This window comes from Papaver somniferum, chromosome 7 (genome assembly GCF_003573695.1).
Source record: "Papaver somniferum cultivar HN1 chromosome 7, ASM357369v1, whole genome shotgun sequence".
Classification (NCBI taxonomy): domain Eukaryota; kingdom Viridiplantae; phylum Streptophyta; class Magnoliopsida; order Ranunculales; family Papaveraceae; genus Papaver; species Papaver somniferum.
Genome location: NC_039364.1, coordinates 79012934 through 79040203, shown reverse-complemented (window position 1 = coordinate 79040203; position 27270 = coordinate 79012934). Strand labels below are relative to the sequence as shown.

Genomic DNA, 27270 nt, shown 5'->3' with positions numbered 1-27270 from the left:
TAATCAATAGGTTGTTGTAGTCTGCAGTCCATTAGACTTCTCATATGTTGATTATTTTTCCATTTCGAGTCACCAACCTTGGGATTAATGTCCATGTTAAGGGTATTTCCTTCTAGGAGGCACTTAGCATCCGTTAGTTTGTACCAGAGGGAGCCCTTGTCTTTTTCCAGACACCGACCAATTTTAATGATCATAACATTGTTGAAATGCTCCATATTCATAAATTCTAGCCCTCCCAAATATTTTGGCTTGCAAACTGAAGTTCATGCTTTTGGGTAGTAGCATTTTGGGTTGTGAATGTTTTTGCCTCAGAAGAAGTCTCTCTGGATTTTGATTAGGTCCTGGAAGGTTCACTTTAACTACTTGAAACAATTTACTTAGTAAATGCTAGAGATAGAGGTGATAAACCTGATGAAAGTGTACCTTCCTGATGGATTTAGAGGACCATTCTTACAACTAAAGAGTCTGAGCTTAAGTTTATCCACCCAGGGTTTACAAGAAAGAATTTTGATTATGTGAATGAATAACGGTGATCCAAGGTACTTATCATTCAAGTCTAGCATTTGAACTTCCATGTTATTTCTAATACGAGCACTTTGGTTATCATCAGTATTGTTACTGAAGATTTTGAAGATATCCATCAGGTTTTGGCTTTTAATTTTGTTAGCTTTGTAGAAAATGATGTAGTCATTAGCAAACATGAGATTTTTTGTAGAAGGATCCCTTTTACACATATTTATTCCAGATGTAAGATCCATTTCTCCAGCTTGAATAAGAGTTCTAGAGAGCGCTTCCATGCAGAAGAGAAAGAGGTATGGAGAAAGGGAGTCACCTTATCTGATGCCTCTGAATGGTATAAAGAATTTTCAGGTGCCCAACTGATCAACACAACATGAGTTATAGTCTAAATGTATTTGTGGATTTTACGACACCATATATTGGTCATTGAAACCAATCTTCTCAATAATAGCCATTAGGACATCCCAATCCACTCCATGTCAATTTTTATCCACATGCATCCATTAACACATCTCTTACCCCTTTTGGATCTCATGTTGTGAATGATTTCATGGGCTATTGCAATATTATCAGAGATTTGTCTTTCAGAGATAAAACCAGATTGGTATGTGGATATGATTTTATGCAGAAATTGTTTTATTCTTTGGGATATATATGAGTTTGGAGATGATTTTATAGGTAGTGTTGCAGAGACTGATGGGTCTAAAGTGGCTTGATGATGAGGGGTTGTTTGTTTTTGGAATAAGGGATATGAAGGTGGATTTTAACTCCTCAAAAGAGAAGAAGTTTTAGACCATTTGGACAATGTCCTCCCCCACTATGTTCCAGTTGGATTGAAAGAAGTTTGGAGGGAAACCATAAGGACTAGGGGCTTTATCACCCACCATGCGGAAGAGATTGGATTTGATTTCATGTATGTCTGGAATTCTATTTAGAGTATCATAGTTATGAGGGGAGATGGTAGTTAGTATGAGGTTGATAATGTCTGGGTTTATAACATTACTCTCGTTGGTTGCCATTCTAGATAAATGGTTGGTGAAGCAGTTGGAAACATCTTCAGTATTTGTAATCCAGTTGCCTTTTTCATCTTGGATATACTAAATTTTGTTTCTTTTGGTTATGCATTTAGTTGATCTATGAAAGAATTTAGTGTTATGTCCCCAAGCTTTATGTTGATCTATACTTTTGGTTTTTCCAAAATGTCTCATCGATGTTCATCCATTCATTGACCTTTTTCCCGGCATCATTTAACACTTGGCCTCAATCACCTCTGTGATAGTTGTTGTAAAGTCAATCCAGATAATTCTTGCAATCTTCAATGTTAGTTTTGATGTTGTCATAGACCTGCTTGTTCCAGAATTTGATGATGATCTTGATGTACTTTAGTTTCCTCGCTATTATGAAAGCGACATCTAGAAAGTTTTTTGTTCCATCTCATCATCAAATTCAAGAAAGCTAAAATGATTTGTCTGCACTCTTCATGATCAATCCAAGAGACAAAGAATTTGAAAGGGATTTTTCCACCTTTCAAGCAGGGATTATTGTTCAGCATGGTGGGGTGATATTCATAGAAAATGTCAAGCATATTAGATATGATGGTGTTAGGTAATCATTCAAAAATAGGATACAATTGGGTACTAGAAAATACTTCTTCTAGTAGTGAAAAATTGCCAAAAATAGGATACAATTGGGTACTAGAAAATACTTCTTCTAGTAGTAGCCTCATAGTGTGTCAGATAGTTTTTGTGTTGCAAGATAAATTACTTATCATGCCTTAAATTATGAAAAACATGTTGGTGATCATGTAAAAAATGTTGGTAAAAAATTTAAAGGAAGGTGAGTGAACGAATGTTACCCCAATATCATTAGATGAACTCCCCAGGATACTATATTAGCCAAAGAATTCTCTTTATCTATGTGCATTTCCAACCTTTTATCAACAACAACATCTCTGTTTCTTTTGAGGGTTTCAGGTTCTTCTTCCTGGTAATGTGGTTTTTTTCCTCTTTAGCTCTAATCAAACATTTCCATTTTCCTGCGGACCATTATTGCTTGAACTGAAAAGATGGGCTTTCTTCTTGTTTTTCCATGCTTGTTTTTTTACCTTTTTGAGGTCAACATCCATTCTCTCTTTGAATTAGGCTAAAGTTGGTAAAGATTCAAATGAGAAAGGCTTTTAGGGTTAAGTAGGAGGGAAAATATTTGAGGGAGTGATAGCATTTGACTCCTCAGCTATCTCCTTTCCATGATTTCTAACAACAACTTTTGGCTTAAGACCCTTAATCACACCAACACCATTAGGCTAGTCAATTACCGATTACACCGCATATTGACCTAATAAATAAAAACTGAATATTAATTATTTTAGTAAATAAAATAATAATTTGGGCAAACAAATATTTCCAAAAGATAGATCTCGAAAAACTATGTGAAATTGACTACTTGAACGTGTCATTTGGACACCGGATGAAAACAATAAGATAATTGGAAGATGAGTATACAAAGTTTGACTTCGGCATTGGACCGTTTAAATTTGAGAAATTAGTGAAGCCCGAATACTCAAGAGATAGTTAGAAAAACTCATCGTTATTACATTCCCATTTACATATAGCTTCATGTGATGAGTGTAATGGAAGTATAATAAAATTCTTATATATTGAATCTAATCAAACTTAGGTTTATATTTATCTCCTTCACGTGTTAGCATGAGGGGAAGGAGGTGGTGTTATATCTTTAAAGAAACAAAGATTAGGAGAAGAATTTCATGGGTATATCATTTCCATTATATTAAAGAGAAATGAGAAGCTAGAGTTAAGATTAAATTAGAGAAACCTTGAGCAAGTAGTACAAAATAAATTTTAATGAAGAAATGAAAAGAATAGAGGAGACTAAGAATATCATAGATAAAGATTATTGATCATGGAGATTATTAGATGAGATGGATATATAATAGAGAGGATATATGTGTCCGAGAGAAATAATACAAATCAGAGAGGTTTAATAAGGGAGATAGTTGATGATAATACTAGCCACATGTAGTTCATTAGTTTTTGATGAAGAAAGAATGGTAGATGGTAATAAAGTTAATGATGAGAATGATGGTGGTGTTCATGATGAGTCCTATTTGGTTAAAGTATCCTTTCTGCTAGTTTGTAATGTGTTATTATGATATCGGTGGTATTTAAATGTTAAAAATATAATAAAATCAAGTAAGATACGAATAACATGGTGATCATGATTTTATGTGGTTTGAGTGTCTCTGCCCTAGGTTTGAGCATCATTATAGTCATATTAAAGCATGAATTAGTCTTTGGGTAAACATGAAACTTGTATATGGGTCTCTCATTTTTTATAGCAACTGAGTCTCGTTGATATGAATTTATAGAGAAATTGTCATGAAATTTCGAAGTATACCCGTTGTGACTGAAATTCTAGAACCATCGATGAGTGAGTGTTTAAATCAACTTTTCTAGGTATATTAGGAATCAGAATTGGCTTCCGGTCATAACGACCAAGTTGTAGAGGATACTGCCACCTTTCTAAAGAGCTATCAGGTGTTAGTTTTGATTTAGAATTGTGAAATCTAGAGACTTCAAAACTATTTTTCAAGTTCTGTATAAAAATTAAACATGCTTAAAACTATTTTTCAAGTTTTGTGATAATGACCGCCTCAACATGAGTCAGACCAATTCAACCGAATCGGTAAACGGATTAATGGATCGGGTTATGGGTTGATCCGGATGAGTTAGCGAGTCGGTTTGATGGGCCGGGCCAGTCGGACCAGAGATCTTGTTTTGATATTTTGGACCACTTTGGGTCCAAATTAACTTTCGGTTCTATACGCAAAGTTGTAGAGTTTTTTGAGAGCTTTCCAATGACATTAAAATTGACATCATTTGACTAAGTAGATATGAATTTCTGTCAAAATTACCAAATATCGGGTTATATAACCATTAGTAATTTCACTTAGGCATCAACTGTGAACTTGTAAAATATTGTACTATGGTTATTGTATCCTCCTATTGGCTATATTCTTAGAGAGGTTATGTAATTAACAGTCTGTCTCTATTAACAACGATCGGTTCAAAGGATGAACCAGTGGATTAAGGATTTCGAGGTAGACGAGGCTTGTCATCAAATGAGGTAGGAATCGATAACGAGCTCTTTTATACTCGCTATTATTTTACAAATCTATATATTGTGGAATCCATGCATATCCTTGCTACTATATAATATGTGTAAGCATACTATATGTATGTATGTAATAAAAATTAGGGATATTTGATTTTGGGTCACAAAAAAGTGGACTAGAATTACGTTTGGGTCATGGGAAAATTTTAATTAGAGTATGGGTCACAGGAACGTGGTTGACCATCTTGATAAATACAAAAACTGGTTAAGTAAGAAAATGACTAACTAAAATTCAATTTTCAATTTATTTACCAATTGTGCCATTTTACTTCTGTTAGATACATGTAGCATGTAGGGCACAAATTAATTTGACGGACGAAAATCAAAACCTAACATCTTCTTCTCCCCCACGGCCACTGTCGTCCCTTTCTTTTGTTCATCTTCTTCAGCATACCATAAGACCGCCGTGAAATAGCTGCAACCCAGGTTTGGCCATTTGTTTACATAAGAGTATAAAATATTTGTAAACAGAGTTGCATCTTTTTTTATCGTTCACATCACAGTTTATTGAATTTTTATTCTGTGTTTCTGTAATCTGCTTGATTCAACGAGTTAGAATAATTTAATCTGTCCCATATGAAACAGAAGGTGAAAGAACAAGTTTTAACAGTCTAATTACCCAAAATGGGGTTTTCATTGGAATTAATGCCAGGGGAAAGAAAATTGTAATGTGTGATTGAGTTAGAAATGAATCAGTTGGGTGGTTGGATTCGTTCGGTTACCAAATCCAGCTTCTATGTTTGAATTCCCAAGATCAAGATCTATTTTGTTTCTTGAGCCGATGCTTATAAAATTATTTATTCTCTCTACCATGGAGATTTCAACAATGTCTTCTACAAGATTTGGATGGTGGTAAGCTCAACAAGAAGATTAGAAAAACCTTAAATTTCTCTAACAGAGTCGACTGTAGCTACTTCTATAAATAGCAATTTCAGTGTTCTGTTTATTGAGTATCTCTACTAAATTCTTTTTTTCTGATCGAGATCTCTACACATTTTATTGGTCAGAAATTTCATCTTGAATTATAAGAGAAACTGGATTCCATTTAAATAATATTCACATTACCATATTTAAATGTATGTATCATCACTGTATAATTTAGTACTGGACCAATAAAGATCGATTCGCCGGTATATTTATCCGTAAGTTTTTTTATGAATTTGTGATTGAGTGGGTGATTGAGGTGGCGTAGGAGGTAACTAACGTTGTTAAGTAATTATAAATTTATTTAAAAAATATTATTTTTTAAACTATCAAGACGGTCAACCATGGTCCCATGATCCAAACTCTAATTAAAATTTTCTCGTGACCCAAACGCAACTTTGGTTATTTTTTTGTGACCCAAAGTCAAAATATCCCTAAAAATTATTATTTTTTATATTTTGGGATGTGATTGGTTCTTTAGAAACAACTAATATATGTGTTTTGGGAGTAAATTTTTTTCGGAAACCTAGGGTTTGGCCGGCTAGCTCCGGGTTTCTCTCTTTTGTTTTTTCTCACGCGTTTTTTGCTTGTTCTTTGATTTTGCGCCTTTCAATGGCGCTTAATCAGCCAGTTCCACCAGATCGTGGTGATCACTCACGCGGTTCTGCTAGACAAAATCAGATTAGGAATAGAAATCGTTCTCAATCACGGACTAGGCAAACCTATGTGCCAAAATCCGCAAACCCTAATCTGCATGAACATGGAAATCTTATTAATGGTACGCTTATTGTGCGGACTGAATCAGGAAGTCAGTCTTATGCCAATGTCTTGAAGAAGCGCACCCATGTTATGTCAGGTATTGATGCGGAATCTCTATCACATCCTCCAGTTCGAGCTTCTACAGGTGAGATTGTGATTAAAATCCCAAAAGATGTTATTACTAGGTCAAAAGAAATCTGGAAATTCAGTCTTGTTGGCCGTTTTGATTTTAAAACTCTTGGGGTGAAGTTTGATGAAGCTAAACAAATTTTATGCAAGTTATGGAAGCTATCAGGCGAGGTTCAATTCATCCCTTGGGTTAGAGGATATTTTGTTATCAAACTGTATAATGAAGCTGATCGTAAGAGAATTAGCTATGAAGGTCCTTGGAAAGTTAAGGAGAAGCAGTTGAAGGTGCAACCTTGGACGCATATGTTCAATCCTGAAGCTGAGTCGATCAAAAGAGCAGCTGTTTGGGTTCGTTTTGAGAAGCTACGTCTCGAATATTGGGAAGAGGAAATTCTTTTGAGGGTTGCTCGTGGACTTGGCAAGCCTGTTTGTGTGGATCCAAGAACCCTAAAACATGAATTCGGTTATTTTGCCGCGGTTCTTATCGACATTGATTTCTCTAAGCCTCTCGAGAAGCTTGTTGTTGATGATGAGGATTTGGCTGAAGGTTTTCATCTTGATTATGAAGTTTTAAATAAACCTGATTTTTGCAAATATTGCAAATCCATTGGGCATGTTGAGACAAATTGTAGAACTAAGGAATACAATGAAATTAAGAGACAATTTGATGTTGAAGAAGATGAGGAGAAACGCAAGATCCACCAAGCTAGGATGGATGAATTAAAATATTGGAACTTTAGAAAATACAACAAGGAGGATCCACCAAAGCCTAATGGGGGGTGAAAATATGCTAGACAAAGGAGATGGCAAAGATGGCAACGATGGTGGTAATGATAAAGAAGAAGATGCGGGTGATAAGGGTAAGGTGGCGGATAACGGTGTTGTTCAAGTCTCTAAGCAAAAACCCGTGAAAATTGGTGGTGTCACTTTTGCTGGCACACGCACAATTATTCCAAGTCCACCTACTAGTGTGGCAGGTGACAATAATGCTCGGACTGACGAAATTGTGCAGCCTGAAGAGTCTGATGCGCAATCTATGCAAGCTCCGGCTATTAACTTGGAAGATGAGACATCGCAAAATGGAACTTCTGCTTCATATGCAACAAACTTGGAACATGAGGAGGTTGAGCTCTATGCATACTATGATGAGCAAAAATGAATTGCTAATGATTTGGCCAAGTCTGTGGACCTAGCAAAACATGAGAAAGAAGTAGCTTTGGCGAAACTTCAAAATTTACGCAATTTAATTTTGGAATGGAAAAAGCAAACTATGCCTGAGGTGCAGCAAACTGAACAACTAATGGAGGTGCAACATGCTGAGGTACGTATTTCTGATACTCAACAAGATAAGATGCAAGGTGAGAATGCCCAATCTGGGGTAATGGTCGTATTGAATCTTTTGCAACGGGTGATCTGCCTACAAACTATATTATGGAGCCAGCTGAGGAAGATGGTTTTAGTTCCCCTACTAAGACAGCAAGACGAAATGCCCAGGATAGCATAACGGATCCTCTTGAGACTTCAAATATGTTTGAGACTGGAACCGAAGAGGTGGAAGAAGAGGTTGAAAACATTTTTACTGAGGATGAACTTTTTCCAACTGCATTATCTACTGGAATAGTGGAGATTGAAACAGCTGTAGATGGGGAAAAACGATTTGCTGGTTTTTAAGGAATTGAGGAGACGACCGTACGGAGGAGACTCCTCGGACCGAGCGAAATGTTAAACCTCACACAGATGCACCGCTGCAAAGGGGGTGCTTTAGATTCGAGAGATCAATCTGTAATACTCCGGCCTAAATCAAGACAATGACCGTTCCAGAGTAAATTCGGTCACAAGAGAGGATGGGTTGATCTGTAGGAGGGAAGATATGAAATGTGTGGAATCAATGGTAATCAAAGATTGTGGGTATGTGAATTCTGAATGCAATAAGCTCTGAGTGATTGAAATTTCTCAATTGAGAGTAGTTGCTCAATTGATGAGTTGATGATCTCGTGTTGTCAGTTTGACGTGAGATTGATGATACTGATGATGATTCAATCATGATTCAGAGACTTATTTATATTGCTGCAATTGTAGACATCATGATTCCATGAAGTGTGACAGTTGATGGAATCAAGGAGTGGGGAAGTGGATATCGTGTTTGAAACCAGTTGCTTAACGTGTGGAGACTTGGTCGATTTTCCACCCACTACCTTGTGAATTCCTTCAACTGATTGCACGACTTGCTCACATTCCATCATGTGTTAGAACACACGTGCCGTAGACCGCCAGACCAAAACCCTAAGTGATATCCCCCCAAGTGACACGATTGACGTCTCGTGGTTTGTTAGCCAATTGATGACTTCGTGGTTTGATGGGACGATGAGTCCATGTAGTCGTTGAGTTGAACATGATGTTCTGAAACTCATGAATTGAACATGTCATGAGACAGAGGTATAGTTCTTACGATGAAGTGAGCAAGTATTGCTAATTCGATGGATCGTTGAATATTGATTGTTGAACCAATATTGAGCAAGTGCTGCTCATGTGATGAATTGTTGAATATTTGATCGTCTGAGCATGTGTTGCTCGTCTGATGGATTATTGGCAGCGTACCAAAAATATTAATTAGAATACTGGTCGTTGAGCCGAGCATAATTAATAAAATTAATGACCATGAGGTCGTCATAAAATTATTAAGGTTAGAATCTGGAATGATGATCCTTGGATTCAGAAACCCTAATTTGATCAATTGATGATCAATTCATGGTTCGTCAGAATTTCAACCATGGGACGAAGGAGGGAGCGACTACATGGGACCGTGTATCAACCATGTAGTGTCCATATGCTCACGTGAGCAAATACGAAGAACTCATGAAGAGTTGACGATTTGTTGGTGAAAGAATGATTAAATGCTGGTTTAATCATTTATTCGAAAATGCTCGTCTGAGCCTTAGGTGAGAAAACCTAATTAATTATGACGAGGCGAGGGACCGACCATGGAGTCATGAAACCGGCCCTGGGTTGTCCCATGACCGCCTGATGATCACTTCATGAAAATCCAAAGTGTTTGGGGGAGTTTTGGACCTAATACGAGCAATTGTGCAAATTAGGTCAAAACTGTGAAAATTGATGGGACCGGCTTCCGTGAGCCAAAGAGCCAATCTTGGTCGGTCAAGATAGCATGCTCGTGTCCCCAAGGCGTCCGCGTCTCAGTCCTGAGAATTTTGATATTTTCTGGCGTGCAATTGAGCATCCATTTGTGAAAATATGCCAAAATTAGAGTTTCGACGAAACTGAGGAAAAACACCATGAGATGATGAAAAATAATTATAATATAAAGAATGAGGAGGAGTGGGACCGCCGTGGTCAAGGCATGGTCGTCCGGTCGTGACCACGGTCCCGTGGTGCCTTTTCCTTAATTTTATAATATTTTGATGATTTTATGAAAAATTCATGAATTTTGAGAAATTTGATGAATTTTGGGAGTTTCCATGAATTGAAGGAGTTTTCATGAGTTCAAGGAAGCAAAAGGTATTAAAATAATAAAACAAGGGCGTGTGGGACCGTGGAAGGCATGGCCGGCCGGCCAAGGCCCGGTCCCACAAGTTTTCCTAATTTTATAATAATTTTATGAAAAATTCATGAATTTTGAGAAATTGGATGAATTTTGGGAGTTTCCATGAACTGAAGGAGTTTTCATGAGTTCAGGGAAGTAAAAAATATTAAAATACTAAAAACAAGGGTGTGTGGGACCGTGGAGACATGGACGGCCGGCTTGGGCCCGGTCCCACGAGTTTTCATAATTTTTTAATATTTTTTAGGTATTTTTGATGATTTGAGGGAATTTTTCCTAATTTGAGAGAAATACCATGAAATCAAGGAATTTGATGAATTCAAGGAAAACTAATAATAAAATAATGAAACAAAGGGGCGTGTGGGACCGGCTAGGGCATGGCCGGACGGCCAAGGCCCGGTCCCACAAATTTTCATAACTTATTTTGATATTTTATTATTATTTGATGATTTATGCAAAAATACCATGAAATCAAGGAGTTTTTTCATGAAATTAGAGAAATAATAATAATAATAAAATAATAATAAAGAACCGCGGGTGTGGGGCCGGTTGGGACCAAGGCATGGCCGGTTGGCCAATGGTCACGCCCCACACTCCTTTCCTTAATTTTATTTCATTTTTTATGGATTTATGGAAGTACCATGAAACTGAGGAGTTTCCTCGAGACAAAGGAGATTTTATAAAATGAGAGGATTTTCATCAAATCATGGAAAATAATAAAAATGCATTAAAATATAAAACGATTGACCACGACACGGTCGGTCGGTCGTGTGTCCGTGCTCCCAGCACCCCGGTCAATATTTTTAATTATTTATTATTTTCTTCTCTATTTGCATAGGTTCATCGTTTCGTTGTATTTTTGAAATACTCGTTCGTCCGGTGACTGTTAGTGTATCATCGTTGAATATACCTTCACCGTTTGAAAAAGGGCTTACTTAGAGGTAGCTCAGACCCCCGGTTATTGATTATTTATTACTAATTGTGGGATTCAGTGGAGAATAATTCACAAAACTGAGTAATAAGATGTTTATTATTAATTCATAGGATCAGCTGAGGATTCGACTACGAATTCAGAATAATAAAGTGAGCATTACCATTCCATGGGATCGTAGATTCGACCATAAAATCGGAGTAATTAAGGTTTATCTATTACCATTTATGAGACCAGTTGTGGATTCGATCATGAAATCAGAGTAATGAGATAATATAGTTATTGCTATTCTATGAGATCAAGTTGTGGTTTCGATCATAGAAACAGAACAATTGTTATTGTCATTCCATGGGACCAGTCGTGGATTCGACCATGGAATAGGAGCGATTGTAATTAGGAATAATTAACTTTGTGGCTCTATACTAGCAGAGCAAGCTGTCTAGGAGCATTAATCATCCCGATATGAGCTTGTCGGTAAGTCATATCTTTTATATAGTCAGGGTAAACTCGTTGTTTGTTCCTGAAGACGTTATCGCTCTATACTAGCAGAGCAAGCTGTCTAGAAGCCGTCCATCACGTGATGCTATATAGAAATAATCACTGAAAGTATTCAGTATTCATGAGATATGTCGTTGTCCAGTCGTGGGACTTCATATCTACATGTACTCTGAGAGAAAGTACTCTCTGTTGAGAATTCGATGAGAGACTCGTGTCTCGATACTCACGTCCGATTGCTGAATCAGAGTTTCGTATGATTATGAGTTTACGAATTTAGACTTTTTCGAAAATCCACCATCTACATTAAGTCCCCTGCTTACTGAGGAAAGCTGTGTTCCTCAGTCAGCATTAAATGGTGATTTTCCTGCCATAAATAATAATACCAGTAATTGAACGTAGTCGTAAGTTGAGACGTTATCGGATTTAGAGAGCATGAGAAAACCACGACTTGATGAAGGCTTCAATGTCATGATTGGAGCATCGTTTGATGAACATAAATTGGTGTTGGACCGCTGGTTTGGATGACGAGTCCGTGGTCGGTTAGGATTCGCGGGTCGGGCCCAATAAGGAAATCCTTAGAAAATTAGGTTTTGGAAATAAAATTGATATAAAAGGGATTAATCCTCTTTTTTCTTTTATTTTCCTCACACGACCAGCTCTCCACCACCTCAGCGCCTTCACGTCAGCAGCAGGAGAAGACCGCCGGGCGCCACCGCCGCCAATCGCCGTCTGTTCGCCGCCGACCAAATTCCGGCCGACCAGGTACGTGTTTTTTTTTTTGCTGATGTTTATGATCCTCATGAGTTTTTAATGCTTTGATCATGATGAAGTTATATACATGTGTGTATATTAATGTGAGTTTTATGAAAAAATCCTCGTTTTTGAAAACGTATGTTCGTTCGACCGTTAGTTTTGAAAACTAACTATAATACCTGATTTAGGAGAGATTTTTTATTTTAATATGAACCTAGGTCCAGTGATAAAACTTAGTGTATGAGTTTTCATGTATACCAAGGTTTCATCATAAAAGAAGTGAATTTTCATGAAATTGGAAAAATCCTTCGTTTTAAAGACAAATAATGATGACACGAAGGAAAATATGTATGATGAACTTGTGTCCAGTGATAAAATTTTTCTTATGAGATTTCATGTAAATACAAAACTTTATCATATGTATGAGATGTGAGCTTTCACAATATTTTTTGAAATAAACCTTCGTTTTAAAGACAAATACCGACGATACGAAGGAAAAATAATTTTTTTTTATATATATGTATATGCAGCCGTGACATATATTTTGCAAAATATGATGATATATTTTATTTTCATGAGTTTGTTTTCATTAAATAAAATCCTTGAGAGTTTATGTATGCAAGTTGCATTAATTGTTGCTTTTTCGAAAAACCATAAACGTGGGTTTTGAGGAACCTTCGAAGATAGACAATATATTTATGATGAAATATTTTATTGTTGTAAACTTCATATGTCAGTTGTGTGAATGTTCACATTATGAAAATTGTGTCCGTGATTTCATGAAAAATCAGTTTCGGAAATTAAATAAAGTTTCGCTTTTTGCAGTTTTCGAAGAGACGAACGATTTTGAGGTGTTAACTCTAGCATTACTATCACTATTGTTAGTGGAAGTATAAAAGGTAAGAGTTAAGAGTTACCATTTTTTCTTGTATTTCCTTGATTTATATTTGGACGGCATACTGAAGTAGAATGTAGTGTGAACCTTTTCAGCTACTTAGCAAAGATGTCCAATTCCCAAGCTGACGATGCCTCGAGGGAAGAGATGTGCGTTGATGATGTTATCTCCAGAGATGAGACATGCATGGATGAAACTTCCGTTGGGGGAGAGGAAGACGAAATCCCTGGGATTAAGAATGTCCCGAACATAGATGATGCATTCTTTGAAAAAGATATCCCAGGAGCTGAGCAACATTTGAAATCCCCAGTGTATCGTCTTTTGATAAATCCCAGAACTGTTACTCAGAAGAAATTGGTGACTCCTAAGACAGTGATTCGATTTTGTCTTGAACGAGGGGTCTTCGCCTCATCAATCATAGAGTTTAAGCTTTCTCGACGACCTTTGGAGAAATTTGCCGGCTGGGCGAGGCATATGTTGGGTTTTCCTCATGTGAGGACTATGCTCGACCAGGCGCAGGTGACGAGAGCTATTCAAGCTTCTGGAGAGTTGTTCATTTATCATGACGCAAGTGGTATTGTGGCTCTGTTTGCTCGCTGGTGCATTCCCACTCACACTTTCATATGTAGATGGGGAGAGTTTACCATTACCTTGGAAGACGTGGCGGCTCTGATGCATCTCCCGATCACGGGCAATCTTCCTGGGGATCTTTCAGATGAGGAGACCGCGTTTCTCATGTCTTGACAGCTGCAATGGAGAAAGCGAATAAGGCTGGTAGTAAAGGATGCTATGCTTCCTGGTTGACACACTGGTGGCCCAAAGACGAGGTTTCTGATAAACCCATCGACGGTATGTTACCCATTGCTGCTTTCTTATGTTTATGGTTGTCCAGAGACGTTTTTGAAGACAGTGGAAACTTGTTGAAGCCTTTTGTGATTCCCTTTGCTATTAAGATGGCTCAAGGTGAGCAACTTCCGATAGGTAGTTTATTCTTAGGCTCCTTGTATTACAACCTGGACTCCTTGATTATAGACTCCAGTGTGTCGAACGGCTCTATGAAGATTGAGTGTTATGCCAACACGATGTTTCTTCAAGCTTTGATGTGGGAGCATTTTAAGAATTATGCACCTACTCCACGTAATGTTCTGCAAGGACCGAATACTGATGCGCGCCATACTTTCCCTGAGAAAGATAATGCTAGGATCATGCGTTGGTCCACCAAGCAGCCTCGTTCTAAAATACGTTTTATTGATGTGTTAGATGAAGAATCTGAGTTCAATTTTCGCCCGTGGGTGTCAGTCCCTGATTATGTTTCTCAGCCGATGACTTTCAATACTGGAGAAGGCACGAGTTTGACGTCTGGTGCGCATCTGAGTGATGGCGAAAGATCTTTCATGTTGAGTTGCACTCCTGGTCATTTGCTATCAGTCACGTTTGGAGAGCTTTCAGTGGAGGAGTATAATATTGATAGAGCAGCTCGACAAATGGGTATGGATCAGTGTGTTCCAACCATACGGAGAAGGAAGCCATCAGTTGAGCAACTCAGGACTCATTTGGATCATACTCACGTGGAAGGGAGTAGCTACTGGTTTCCTGGTTCTGATAGATTCGCCTATGTAACCCCAGGTTATGTAGAATTCTGGGACCAGCAACTTGGGCGTTTGCGTGGCTTTGTAAGATTTCCCAGACCTCCATTCAAGGATCTTCCTTCGGCTGAGATGATTTCCAGTCGACCAAGATTGAAGTATCTTTCTGGTGATAAACGAAAGTCGTCTCCAGGATGCTCTCAGGTATGTTTCTTCATATAATCTTCACGAAATTATAAGAACTGTATTCTGATTATATTACTGGATTTCACCACAGGACGGTCGTAATATACGACCTCGAATCGGTGTAGATTTCTCAGAGACTGAGGCGGTTATTCATGGCGGAGAAGGCAGGCATAAAGGTTATAAGTTTACCTAATACCGTAAAGTCCCCAGTTGGTGCTTTGGTGAGTTCCCAATATTCTCACCGTGACTTTCATTGCTATTAGCATTAGAATCATGAAGCCAATGTTGTTAATTTTGTTGCAGAATTTTACTCCATCAGTCTTGAAGGTCTTCAATTTTCTGCTACTGAACAAGCAATCGCTGATTTGAGTGACGAAGAAACTGTAAGTATTTCTTCATATGTTCAAATGGGGTGCTTCATAGATGAAAATATTGATTGTAAAGGACGTGTACAGGAGGATGTCGTCATGGAGATGGAGAATTCTGGAACTCAATCATCCTCTGGGAAAGGAATGGAGGTAATTCCCAAGATTCGGAGCCGGATGGAGTGATGTTCCTCTTGTCGTTGATGTGGACAATTCCAACCCCTTGGACACTTTGGAGACTCCTCAAGTAAGTATATATATATTCTTCATAGAAGTATAAAAGTGCTGACTTGTGAATGAATGAATGAGAACCCATGTGAATATATGAAAACTTAGTCGAATTTCGTCGTCAGAAAATTCAGAACCCAGCTTTTAGTAGAAACGCTGTAGAATCTTCGTCCGGAGTCGGATTTTGATGATCTGCATGTGCAAATTCAAGCCCGGAAAATTTCCAAGCTTTAAAGAAATTTTTAAGTTTTGAGCACGTTCAGAGCTGAAAAAGGCGAAATAGTAAACTTCCAGGAGACTTCCAGAACTTTTTCAGATTGCGCATCACTTGATATTTTGGCCACATCTACTCGCTCGTTCATCGGATTGTCATGAAATTTTGACATGTCATAGAGGACATCCATACGAAGAGAATGGCATATGACCCATCCTCGGATTCCTTGTAGATTGCTCCCAGTTCGTCTCTAGTACAGGGCAGAGTTCAGTTTCTTCAGACGGACTCATCGTAAAATGTGTTTTCATGACTTTCATGTTATTTGCTCGTCTTGAATGTAGTATGATGAACCTTGATGATGTTTCCTTGCTGGTATACTGTGTTTCATAATCTCCTTTGGATTCGTGACTCTAACCTCATGTAATCTTCGTATTAGGTGCTAAATACCGAAGTTGAGGATACTGGAGCCAACGATGATAACCTAACCATTGGAGTTATTGATGAAGAACAACCATCCCTGTATTTCAAGGCCATGAGAAGGTCGCTACTGCTGTTATGGAAACCCAGATGGTTGTTGCCTCAGTGATAGAAGAAACCGAGACAGCAGCGGAGAATACCGAAGGAACTGTTGCTTTAGTCGTGGGAGCCACTCCAGTGACCGAGAACCGTATAATAGTGTATGAATATCCAACTGCAGGGGTCGCTTTCGATCCTCCCTTTAACACTTCACTCCGTATCATGAACTGGTCGGTGGATTCAGCGTTCCCATTGGATATGCACGCTTGTATGAGACGATATGGAAGAAGTTCGGCCATATGATCGTTGACAGGAACCCTGGGCGTGCTTATGCTTTAATGCAAGTAGGCGTTATCTTGCGTGTCGTGAGTGATATGCATACGAGACCCAGGAATACCGTGACTCCAGATATACTCTTTGATTGGGAGTTTAACTTGGAGAATTCAGAAAGACTTGGCCTCAACGTGAAATGGCTTCGTAAGCAAATAAACGTTATCAAGGATTCATGTGAGAAGAACATACCCTTTCCAAACGATGCTGTGAAGGAGAAGGAGGACAAGATTGCCAAGCTGACCGAGGAGTTGAACAAGGAGAGGGCGGCTTTGCAAATCTTGAAGGATGCTGATGAGCGAAAGCCTTTTCTTGCTGATCTCTTGAACTTCTGAGAGATGTGAGGTTTATACTTGGGTTTTTGATATTTAGATGGTTTTGGATTGACTGATGGTTGAGGATTTTCTTGTAGATTTGATAGAGATTTTCTTTTACGAAATATGAACTGAATTTTGATAAATTGCTGAATTCAAATACTGATTGCAAGTATTGCAAATGTTTTGGAGGAATTGAAATACAAATGAAAGAAAATCCTAAATGTTAAATCCCAACCCATGAGTGCTTCAAACGCCCAATACCTTAAATGTCCAATAATTTCAGATAAACGCCTTGAGCCAATTTTCGTGAATTACTGGTAGGGTTCTGCCATCTGTGTTGGTCAATTTGTAGTATCCTCCGGCCACGGATTCAGCGACCATGAATGGTCCTTCCCAATTGGAGTTCCTTGTAGAATGAAGACCGCGCTGAACTGCTTTGAGAACCAGGTCCCTTCATGAAACTTGTTAGGCTTGGTCGATCGTGCCTTGAATATCTTCCGCTGATTCGGAATTCCCTGTTTGATGGAATTCCTCGATTGTGGCCCGTATGGACACTCGCGCGGAAGAGAGTATCCAGCATAGTGTTGATCATGCTTAGCCAAGTCTTCAGCAATAAACCTCTCGATGGAGTGACCGATTTGAAGAAGTTCTGAACCCAACCATTGAGTGTAATATTGCTGAGGTGAAGTTACCCACTCGTAGCTTTTGATGACTGCTAAATTATTCATGGGGAGAAGTCCTGGACCATAGTAGCGTATTTGAACATTGGTAATATTGGAGCAAGAGGAGGAATAAGACTTGCCTGAGCTCGAAACCTTCTGACAAAGGTGTGCGGATTATCTCCAAGTTCTGTGTAAGTCCCATCAGAGTTTTTACTTCTTCCAGATGCTCAAACGGTGGTGCGTCCTCTGCTTCGTCTTCCGACTCGGAATCCTTGTCGATGACAGGATGTGTTGAAGGCATCGTTGTCCTTTCAGCATGAATCCAAGTTCTCCCAAGGACCATGTCGTATCCAGGGTCTTCCCGGATTATGAAAAACTTGGCCTCAGTGCAGATCGATCTTTCCGTAACTTTGAGAGTGATGAAGCCGTATGCGTTTCTGGAGATTCCTTCGTGGTCCCTGATTGCTATGGGAGCGTGGGTGGCTTCCCGTCGAGTAATACCAGCAGCTCTGAGAGTTTTCAAAGGGATGATGTTGACGGCGGTACCAACATCGATGAACGCCCTCTTGAACTCATTTCCTTTAATGTGCACTGTGGTGAGCAGTCCCCAGTCATACATTTCTGTGTCAGTGGCTGAAGGTCCGGTGTGTAGTCTCTTGGATCAGCGGACGTCTTCCGGACACGATGTGGTTCAGTGCAGCAAACATGTCTTTCCTTTGAGCTTTCGAAAGATACAACAGCTCGCAGACATGTTCGATCAGAGATTGGACCGTTTCCTTGACAGGAGGTTCGGAGATGGTAAAAGTTCTGACTGGGAGGGGGTTTTTGTGCCCCTCAGTCCCCAGGTTGAGCTCTCCTGATTCGACCTTTTCTTTGAATATGCGCTTCAAAATTTTGCAATCACTCGTGGGATGGCTGACGTATCTATGGAAGCGACAATACCGAGGATTTTCCATGGCCTCTTCAGTTGGTTCCTTCTTGACATAAGGCAATTTGATTGCGCCGTCTTGAATCCAGGCATCGAGTAGTTCATTAACTTCTTCCATTGAACAGGGAAAATCAGGTGCTTCTGGATCTTCCGTATGCTGAGGAGGGATTTTCGAATTCTCCTTCTTGTGTGTCTTTGAAGGGGTGGAGGAAGTCTGCTTGTGTTGTGGTTCTGCTTTTCGCTTACTCCCTTCCGCGACAGCATTTGTTGAAGGTTGCAGGTTATACTGCTTGTTGATCAGACGCCTGCTTCCTCGAGTGTCTTTTGAATCTTCAGTCTTTTGACTTTGCTCTTTCCAAAAGAGCGGGTGCAGTGGTTGCCGACCTCTTCGCAGCTTCGTGAAGCTCTGAGAAAGTCTGGAATCGAAGGTTTTCTAGCAAGGCCCTGTAGACCGGGAGCATGCCATTGATGCACAAGTCCACCAGTTGTTGCTCCGTGACGTTTGGGTCATGACAATCCAGGGCTTGGACTCTGAACCTTTTCACATAATCATTGGGATTTTCACTGACCCTCTGAAACATTCTTCCAAGGTCGGAGAGGGTGACTTGTTCTGACACGAAGAAGTATTTCCTGTAAAATGCGTTAACCATTTCTCCCCAATTGTTGATGGTCCCTGGTGTGATGCTGTTATACCAGGTGTATGCCCTGCCTTTCAGAGATTTTGAGAATTCCTTGAGACGGACGACATGATTATGTTCATGTTCTCCCAAGGCTTCGAGAAAACGAGAGACATGTTCCCGAGCATTGCCAGTTCCATCATACAAGGTGAAAGTTGGAGAAACGTAACCTTTGGGGAGTGGAATCCTCTGCGTAGCGGCAGGATAAGGAGGTTGATGACGATGGTCATGCGATGTCTTGCCTTTTCCATGGTTCTCTAAGAGGTGCTCCAGATCCTCGCGAGTGATGAAATTCGGTGATCCCTTCGCTGATGAGTTGTCTGCAGCAGTTTTGTGGACTTCGTCGTCTTCTACTGTATGGATTGGAATTACTTCAGGACCGTCGTCGAGGATTTCTCCTTCTCCTTTCCCTTCTCTTGAGTCTTCTCTGACATCTTGTCAGTAAGAGTTTTGAGATAATTACACAGCTCCTTCTGTGTAGCAGCCATGTCAGTCTGGTTCTTTGCAAGAGTCTCCTGCGCTTTGATAAGATCAGCAATGGTAGGCGGTGGATCTCCTCTGACTTCTTCAGGGTGTCGTCCGGACAGTGGATGACCTTCGGCGTGAGGAGGAGTAGTGTCACCACCATCAGTGTTGGAGGTCGGAATTGTCTCCGGGATATTCTGATTGTTGTTGTTGCTAGTGCTAGCACGGTTTGTGTTAGGATTCGTAAATGAACCTGACCTGAGATCAACCATCTTCTGAAATTATGAGATTGCAACCGAGAGAATGATATCCCACTGTGGTCGCCAATTTGTAGATGGGGAAAAACGATTTGCTGGTTTTTAAGGAATTGAGGAGACGACCGTACGGAGGAGACTTCTTGGACCGAGCGAAATGTTAAATCTCACACAGATGCACCGCTGCAAAGGGGGTGCTTTAGATTCTAGAGATCAATCTGTAATTTCCGGCCTAAATCAAGACAATGACCGTTCTAGAGTAAATTCAGTCACAAGAGAGGATGGGTTGATCTGTAGGAGGGAAGCTGAGAAATGTGTGGAATCAATGGTAATCAAAGATTGTGGGTATGTGAATTCTGAATGTAATAAGCTCTGAGTGATTGAAATTGCTCAATTGAGAGTAGTTGCTCAATTGATGAGTTGATGATCTCGTGTGACGTGAGATTGATGATACTGATGATGACTCAATCATGATTCAGAGATTTATTAATATTGCTGCAATTGTAGACACCATGATTCCATGAAGTGTGACAGTTGATGGAATCAAGGAGTGGGGAAGTGGATATCGTGTTTGAAACCAGTTGCTCAACGTGTGGAGACTTGGTCGATTTTCCACCCACTACCTCGCGAATTCCTCCAACTGATTGCACGACTTGATCACATTCCATCGTGTGTTTGAACACACGTGCCGTAGACCGCCAGACCAAAACCCTAAGTGATATCCCCCCAAGTGACACGATTGACGTCTCGTGGTTTGTTAGCCAATTGATGACTTCGTGGTTTGATGGGACGATGAGTCCATGTAGTCGTTGAGTTGAACATGATGTTCTGAAACTCATGAATTGAACATGTCATGAGACAAAGGTATAGTTCTTACGATGAAGTGAGCAAGTATTGCTCATTCGATGGATCGTTGAATATTGATTGTTGAACCAATATTGAGCAAATATTTCTCATCTGAGCAAGTGCTGCTCATGTGATGAATTGTTGAATATTTGATCGTCTGAGCATGTGTTGCTCGTCTGATGGATTATTGGCAGCGTACCAAAAATATTAATTAGAATACTGGTCGTTGAACCGAGCATAATTAATAAAATTAATGACCATGAGGTCGTCATAAAATTATTAAGGTTAGAAACCCTAATTTGATCAATTGATGATCAATTCATGGTTCGTCAGAATTTCAACCATGGGACGAAGGAGGGAGCGACTACATGGGACCGTGGATCAACCATGTAGTGTCCATATGCTCACGTGAGCAAATACGAAGAACTCATGAAGAGTTGACGATTTTTTGGTGAAAGAATGATTAAATGCTGGTTTAATCATTTATTCGAAAATGCTCGTCTGAGCCTTAGGTGAGAAAACCTAATTAATTATGACGAGGCGAGGGACCGACCATGGAGCCATGAAACCGGCCCTGGGTTGTCCCGTGACCGCCTGATGATCACTTCATGAAAATCCAAAGTGTTTGGGAGAGTTTTGGACCTAATACGAGCAATTGTGCAAATTAGGTCAAAACTGTGAAAATTGATGGGACCGGCTTCCGTGAGCCAAAGAGCCAATCTTGGTCGGTCAAGATAGCATGCTCGTGTACCCAAGGCGTCCGCGTCTCAGTTCTGGGAATTTTGATATTTTCTGGCGTGCAATTGAGCATCCATTTGTGAAAATATGCCAAAATTAGGGTTTCGACGAAACTGAGGAAAAACACCATGAGATGATGAAAAATAATTATAATATAAGGAATGAGGAGGAGTGGGACCGCCGTGGTCAAGGCATGGTCGTCCGGTCGTGACCACGGTCCCGTGGTGCCTTTTCCTTAATTTTATAATATTTTGATGATTTTATGAAAAATTCATGAATTTTGAGAAATTTGATGAATTTTGGGAGTTTCCATGAATTGAAGGACTTTTCATGAGTTCAAGGAAGCAAAAGGTATTAAAATAATAAAACAAGGGCGTGTGGGACCGTGGAAGGCATGGTCGGTCGGCTAGGGCCCGATCCCACAAGTTTCCCTAATTTTATAATGATTTTATGAAAAATTCATGAATTTTGAGAAATTTGATGAATTTTGGGAGTTTCCATGAACCGAAGGAGTTTTCATGAGTTCAGGGAAGCAAAAAATATTAAAATACGAAAAACAAGGATGTGTGGGACCGTGGAGGCATGTCCGGCCAGCTTGGGCCCGGTCCCACGAGTTTTCATAATTTTTTAATATTTTTTAGGTATTTTGGATGATTTGAGGGAATTTTTCCTAATTTGAGAGAAATACCATGAAATCAAGGGATATGATGAATTCAAGGAAAACTAATAACAAAATAATGAAACAAAGGGGCGTGTGGGACCGGCTAGGGCATGGCCGGCCGGCCGGCCAAGGCATGGTCCCACAAGTTTTCATAACTTATTTTAATATTTTATTATTATTTGATGATTTATGCAAAAATACCATGAAATCAATGAGTTTTTCATGAAATTAGAGAAATAATAATAATAAGGAACCGTGGGTGTAAGGCCGGTTGGGACCAAGGCATGGCCGGTTGGCCAATGGTCACGCCCCACACTCCTTTTCTTAATTTTATATCATTTTTTTATGGATTTATGGAAGTAGCATGAAACTGAGGAGTTTCCTCGAGATGAAGGATATTTGATAAAATGAGAGGATTTTCATCAAATCATGGAAAATAATAAAAATGCATTAAAATATAAAACGATTGACCACGACACGGTCGGTCGGTCGTGTGTCCGTGCTCCCAGCACCCTGGTCAATATTTTTAATTATTTATTATTTTCTTCTCTATTTTGCATAAGTTCATCGTTTCGTTGTATTTTTGAAATACTCGTTCGTGCGGTGACTGTTAGTGTATCATCGTTGAATATACCTTCACCGTTTGAATCAGGGCTTACTTAGAGGTAGCTCAGACACCCGGTTGTTGATTATTTATACTATTTGTGGAATTCAGTGGAGAATAATTCACAAAACTGAGTAATAAGATGTTTATTATTAATTCATAGGATCATCTGAGGATTCGACTACGAATTCAGAATAATAAAGTGAGCATTACCATTCCATGGGATCGTAGATTCAACCATAAAATCGGAGTAATTAAGGTTTATCTATTACCATTTATGAGACCAGTTTGGATTCGATCATGAAATCAGAGTAATGAGATAATATAGTTATTGCTATTCTATGAGATCAAGTTGTGGATTCGATCATAGAATTAGAACAATTGTTATTGTCATTCCATGGGACCAGTCGTGGATTCGACCATGGAATAGGAGCGATTGTAATTAGGAATAATTAACTTTGTGGCTCTATACTAGCATAGCAAGCTGTCTAGGAGCATTAATCATCCCGATATGAGCTTGTCGGTAAGTCATATCTTTTATATAGTCAGGGTAAACTCGTTGTTTGTTCCTGAAGACGTTATCGCTCTATACTTGCAGAGCAAGCTGTCTAGGAGTCGTCCATCACGTGATGCTATATAGAAATAATCACTGAAAGTATTCAGTATTCATGAGATATGTCGTTGTCCAGTCGTGGGACTTCATATCTACATGTACCCTGAGAGAAAGTACTCTCTGTTGAGAATTCGATGAGAGACTCGTGTCTCGATACTCACGTCCGATTGCTGAATCAGAGTTTCGTATGATTATGAGTTTACGAATTTAGCCTTTATCGAAAATCCACCATCTACAACATCCAAGTTGGATTGGGATGCTGCTAAAAATGAGGAGGATCGCTTGAAGAAGGAAAAAGATGAAAAAAAGAAGTTAGATGCGCTGGCCAAGAAAGGGGATCAGGGTGTTAAAGTTGCGGCTAAAAAGAAGACCACTAATGCAACTTCCAAGCTAGTTGAGGATGACAAATAGGTAGAAGAGGTAGAAGTAGGACTCGCAAAGACGATGACAAGGGTTCGGCAAGCCCTTCTAATAATGCGTTTTCATAATGCGGGTATTCTATTGGAATGCTCAAGGCTTGGATAAAGATGGTGCAAGGGCCAAGTTGACTGAGTTATATCACTTGCATAATCCTGACATGATTTGTATTGCAAAACCGCATGTTTTCTGCAATTTACGTTTTGTTAGGAGCTTAAAATTAGTAAGCTTCTGTGAGGATGTTAATACTAGGCCTGTCAATGGAAGAATATCCGCCGGATATTTAGAAATCCGATATCCGACATGTTAAGCACTACCGGATATTCGATATTCGATATCCGATAATATCCTATAGGATATCAAAATCAGATATCGATTCCGATAGGCTAAGCTGTCGGATATCCGATAAATATCCGATAGTATCCGGTTATAACAAAAAAGTTTAAAAACCCTTGTAAAACATTTTCATAATTGACACTTATGGGATATTTATCCGACAATATCCGATAATATCTGATACTAGACTCGAAATTAGGATAAATTACAAATAAGTTCCTATACTATCGGATATCGGATATTAACATTTCCGATGGGGTCTAATCCGTTTCCGATATGTTAAGGAAGAAATATCCGATAAAATATCCGATCCGATATCCGATAAAACGGATAAAATCCTATAGGATCTCGAATACTCGGAAACGGATACCGGATATCGGACAAATATTGACAGGACTAGTTAATACAAATGAAGTGGATGGAAAAAAGGGCAATTTGTGGGTTTTGTGGAGGAATTCTTTTCCAAGACCGGATATTTTATCTTCCTCCAGGCAAGCTATTTCTTTGAATGTTGCGGGAGATTTCATCACGACTGTTCATGCTTCTTGTGATCCGGTTGCAAGGAGGAGACTTTGGCGTTAATTGGGTTTAGCTTCATATCTATTCCTTGGTTGGTGTTGGGGGATTTTAATTGCATTTTATGCTTGGATGAGAAGAAGGGTGGTAGGACGATTAAGGAAATTTATGTGAATGAGTTTAGAAGCTGGATTTCTGATAATGGGCTGGTTGAGGCTGATGCCATTGGAAAAAAATATACCTGGTCTAATTGTCGTAGTGGTAATGAGCGAATTGTTTCTAAACATGATAGAGCTGTTGTGAATGATGCTTGGCTTTATAAGTATGAGAATTGGAGGTGTAAGGCCTTGCCTAGAATTTGCTCAGATCATTCTCCTCTTTTTGGGTATGCTTTTGAGAATCTTAGGCCGGCTAGGGCACCATTTAGAATTCAGAAGATGTGGTTATCTCATCCAACTTTTATGCGGCTAGTAGAGGAAAATTAGAATTTGCCATTATATGGTGCGCCTCCTTTTGTTTTCTCGGCCAAATTGAAAAGGTTGAAAGAGGCATTGAAGGTTTGGAATAGAACAGTTTTTGGTGAGATTCAATTTCGATTGAAGCAAGCTGGGTTAAAACTTGAATCCGAGAGTGATCTTTTGGATTTAGATCCTGGCGTTGAGTTGCAGTTTGTCAAGATTTCGGATGCTAAAAAGGCTGTTGAGGATGTGAGAACGGAGTTGGCAGTTATGCTTAAGATGAAGTCGTGTATAACCTGGTTGGAGGATGGTGACCAAAATACGCGGTTTTTCCACAATAGCATTCGCATGAGGAGGAGTCAAAATACCATCTCTGAACTTAAAATTTCATATAACTCTACTTTGTTTTTGCAGGATGAGATAAAAGATTACATTGTAGATCACTATCATGCAAAATTCAATGGTGGCGAAGTTAATACTGACCCAAGGCTGTTTGATATTGATCATGAGAGCATAAGCGCCACTGAAAGTGCGTCCATGGATGCCATTCCTCCATTGGAGGAAAATAAAGAAGCGGCTTTTGATTTGGGTGCGGATTCTGCGCCTGGCCCTGATGGATTTTCTGGATCTTTCTACAGGCATTGCTGGAACATTATTTCTAAGGATATTTACAATGCCATTGCTAATTGTTGGTCTATGCGTAAATTCCCAATGGCATAAATTCCAGTTTTATAGTTCTCATTCCTAAGAATTGCAAGTCTGATGCTATCAAGGATTATAGGCCAATTGGTTTGAGTAATTTTTTCTTCAAAATCATTACTAAGATTTTGGCTACCAGGCTTGGTACGATGCTTAATTAATTGATTTCTGAAGAGCAAGTGGCTTTTATGAATGGGAGGAACATCCATGAAAACACAGCTTTGGCATCTGAGTTGATCAATGAGATTAGCACGGAAAGAAAATATGGAAATGTTGGTCTCAAACTCGATATTGCACAAGCTTTTGATACGGTGAGTTTGGAATTTATCATTGAAGTTTTTAAGCATTATGGTTTCTCTGAAAATTGGTGTTCTTGGATCCTTAGTATTCTCAATTCAGCTCGGATTTCTGTGTTGATTAATGGTAGCCCAGAAGGTTTCTTTAGCATCTCTAGAGGTTTGCGGCAAGGTGATCCTCTTTCTCCTTTGATTTTTGTTCTTATTGAAGATGTTTTAAGTCGCAATCTCTCTAAATTGTTTGCAAGGCGAAGTATGCACTCTATTTTTAGCAAGAAAGGTGTGGCTCCTACTCACCTTTTATTTGTGGATGATATTCTTATCTTCTGCAGAGGTAATCTCCAGAGTTTGCAAAATCTGAAGAATATGCTGGGCATGTATCAACGTGCATCTGGCCAGTACGTAAGTTATGCAAAGAGCAAGTTTTATTATGGTGGCGGCACTGGTTCCCGTGCTATTGCAATTACTAATTACATGGGTATGGAAAGAGCTACTTTTCCAGATAAGTATTTGGGAATCCAATTGAAGCCTGGAATTGTGCGTCACATTCATGTTCGCAAAGTGGTGGAGAAAATTATGGACAAGTTAGCTGGTTGGAAGGGTAAGCTTCTTTCCTTTCAAGCAAGGCTTGTTTTGATTAGATCAATTATTTCTAACTATGTGCTTCATTCCATGGCCATTTATAAGTGGCCGTGTACGGTTATTAAGCAAGTTGAGAGGGCCATTAGGAATTTTTTATGGTCAGGTGATGCTGAAAAACGTAAGTACTTCATGGTCCTTTATGAGGATTTGTGTTGTTCGCGGCGAGAGGGTGGCCTTGGCCTCAAGAAATTGGTGGATGTTAATAGATCTATGCTTATGAAGCTGTGGATCTCTATTCGGGATTCAAACAAGATTTGGGCAAGATTCTTGCGGGCAAAATACTTCAAATTGAATGGCATTTTGATTGATTATAAATTGGATTCTTCGGTCTTTCCAGGAATCAGATTGGTTTACAATTTTGTGCAAAAGCACACATGCTCAATTATAGGTAATGGTGCTAATACTTCGTTATTTTTTGATAATTGGTGCGGGGACTTCTCTATTGCTAAGCGGCTTGGAATTTTTTCCAAAGGTCCGAATGATTACAAGGCTAAGGTGAGTGACATAATTGTTGATGGTGCTTGGGACATACCTTCGAGTTTGAAAGATATGATGATT

General features: G+C 39.3%; 2 protein-coding genes across 2 annotated transcripts; both read left to right on the top strand.

Moving 5' to 3' along the window:
* The first annotated feature begins 7792 nt into the window (after nt 1–7792).
* LOC113294813 lies at nt 7793–25795 on the top strand. Its single transcript, XM_026543188.1, has 4 exons — nt 7793–7880; nt 7964–8160; nt 24758–25002; nt 25156–25795. Exons 1-4 carry the CDS (start codon nt 7793–7795, stop codon nt 25793–25795), a joined length of 1170 nt encoding a protein of 389 aa, XP_026398973.1.
* Nucleotides 25796–25962: 167 nt separating this feature from the next.
* Nucleotides 25963–27020, top strand: LOC113294812. Its single transcript, XM_026543187.1, has 3 exons — nt 25963–26230; nt 26282–26830; nt 26935–27020. Exons 1-3 carry the CDS (start codon nt 25963–25965, stop codon nt 27018–27020), a joined length of 903 nt encoding a protein of 300 aa, XP_026398972.1.
* Nucleotides 27021–27270: the final 250 nt, after the last annotated feature.

Excerpts from the sequence above, each read along its gene's own strand:
- LOC113294813 (XM_026543188.1), top strand. The coding sequence starts at position 7,793 with ATGCCTGAGGTGCAGCAAACTGAACAACTAATGGAGGTGCAACATGCT. Across the intron at positions 7,881-7,963 it reads TCAACAAGATAAGATGCAAG|CTGAGGAAGATGGTTTTAGT; the intron begins GTGAGAATGCCC and ends TTATGGAGCCAG. Across the intron at positions 8,161-24,757 it reads TAGTGGAGATTGAAACAGCT|AAGGGTGGTAGGACGATTAA; the intron begins GTAGATGGGGAA and ends TTGGATGAGAAG.
- LOC113294812 (XM_026543187.1), top strand. The coding sequence starts at position 25,963 with ATGAATGGGAGGAACATCCATGAAAACACAGCTTTGGCATCTGAGTTG. Across the intron at positions 26,231-26,281 it reads TTTCTTTAGCATCTCTAGAG|ATGTTTTAAGTCGCAATCTC; the intron begins GTTTGCGGCAAG and ends TTCTTATTGAAG. Across the intron at positions 26,831-26,934 it reads GTCAGGTGATGCTGAAAAAC|CTGTGGATCTCTATTCGGGA; the intron begins GTAAGTACTTCA and ends ATGCTTATGAAG.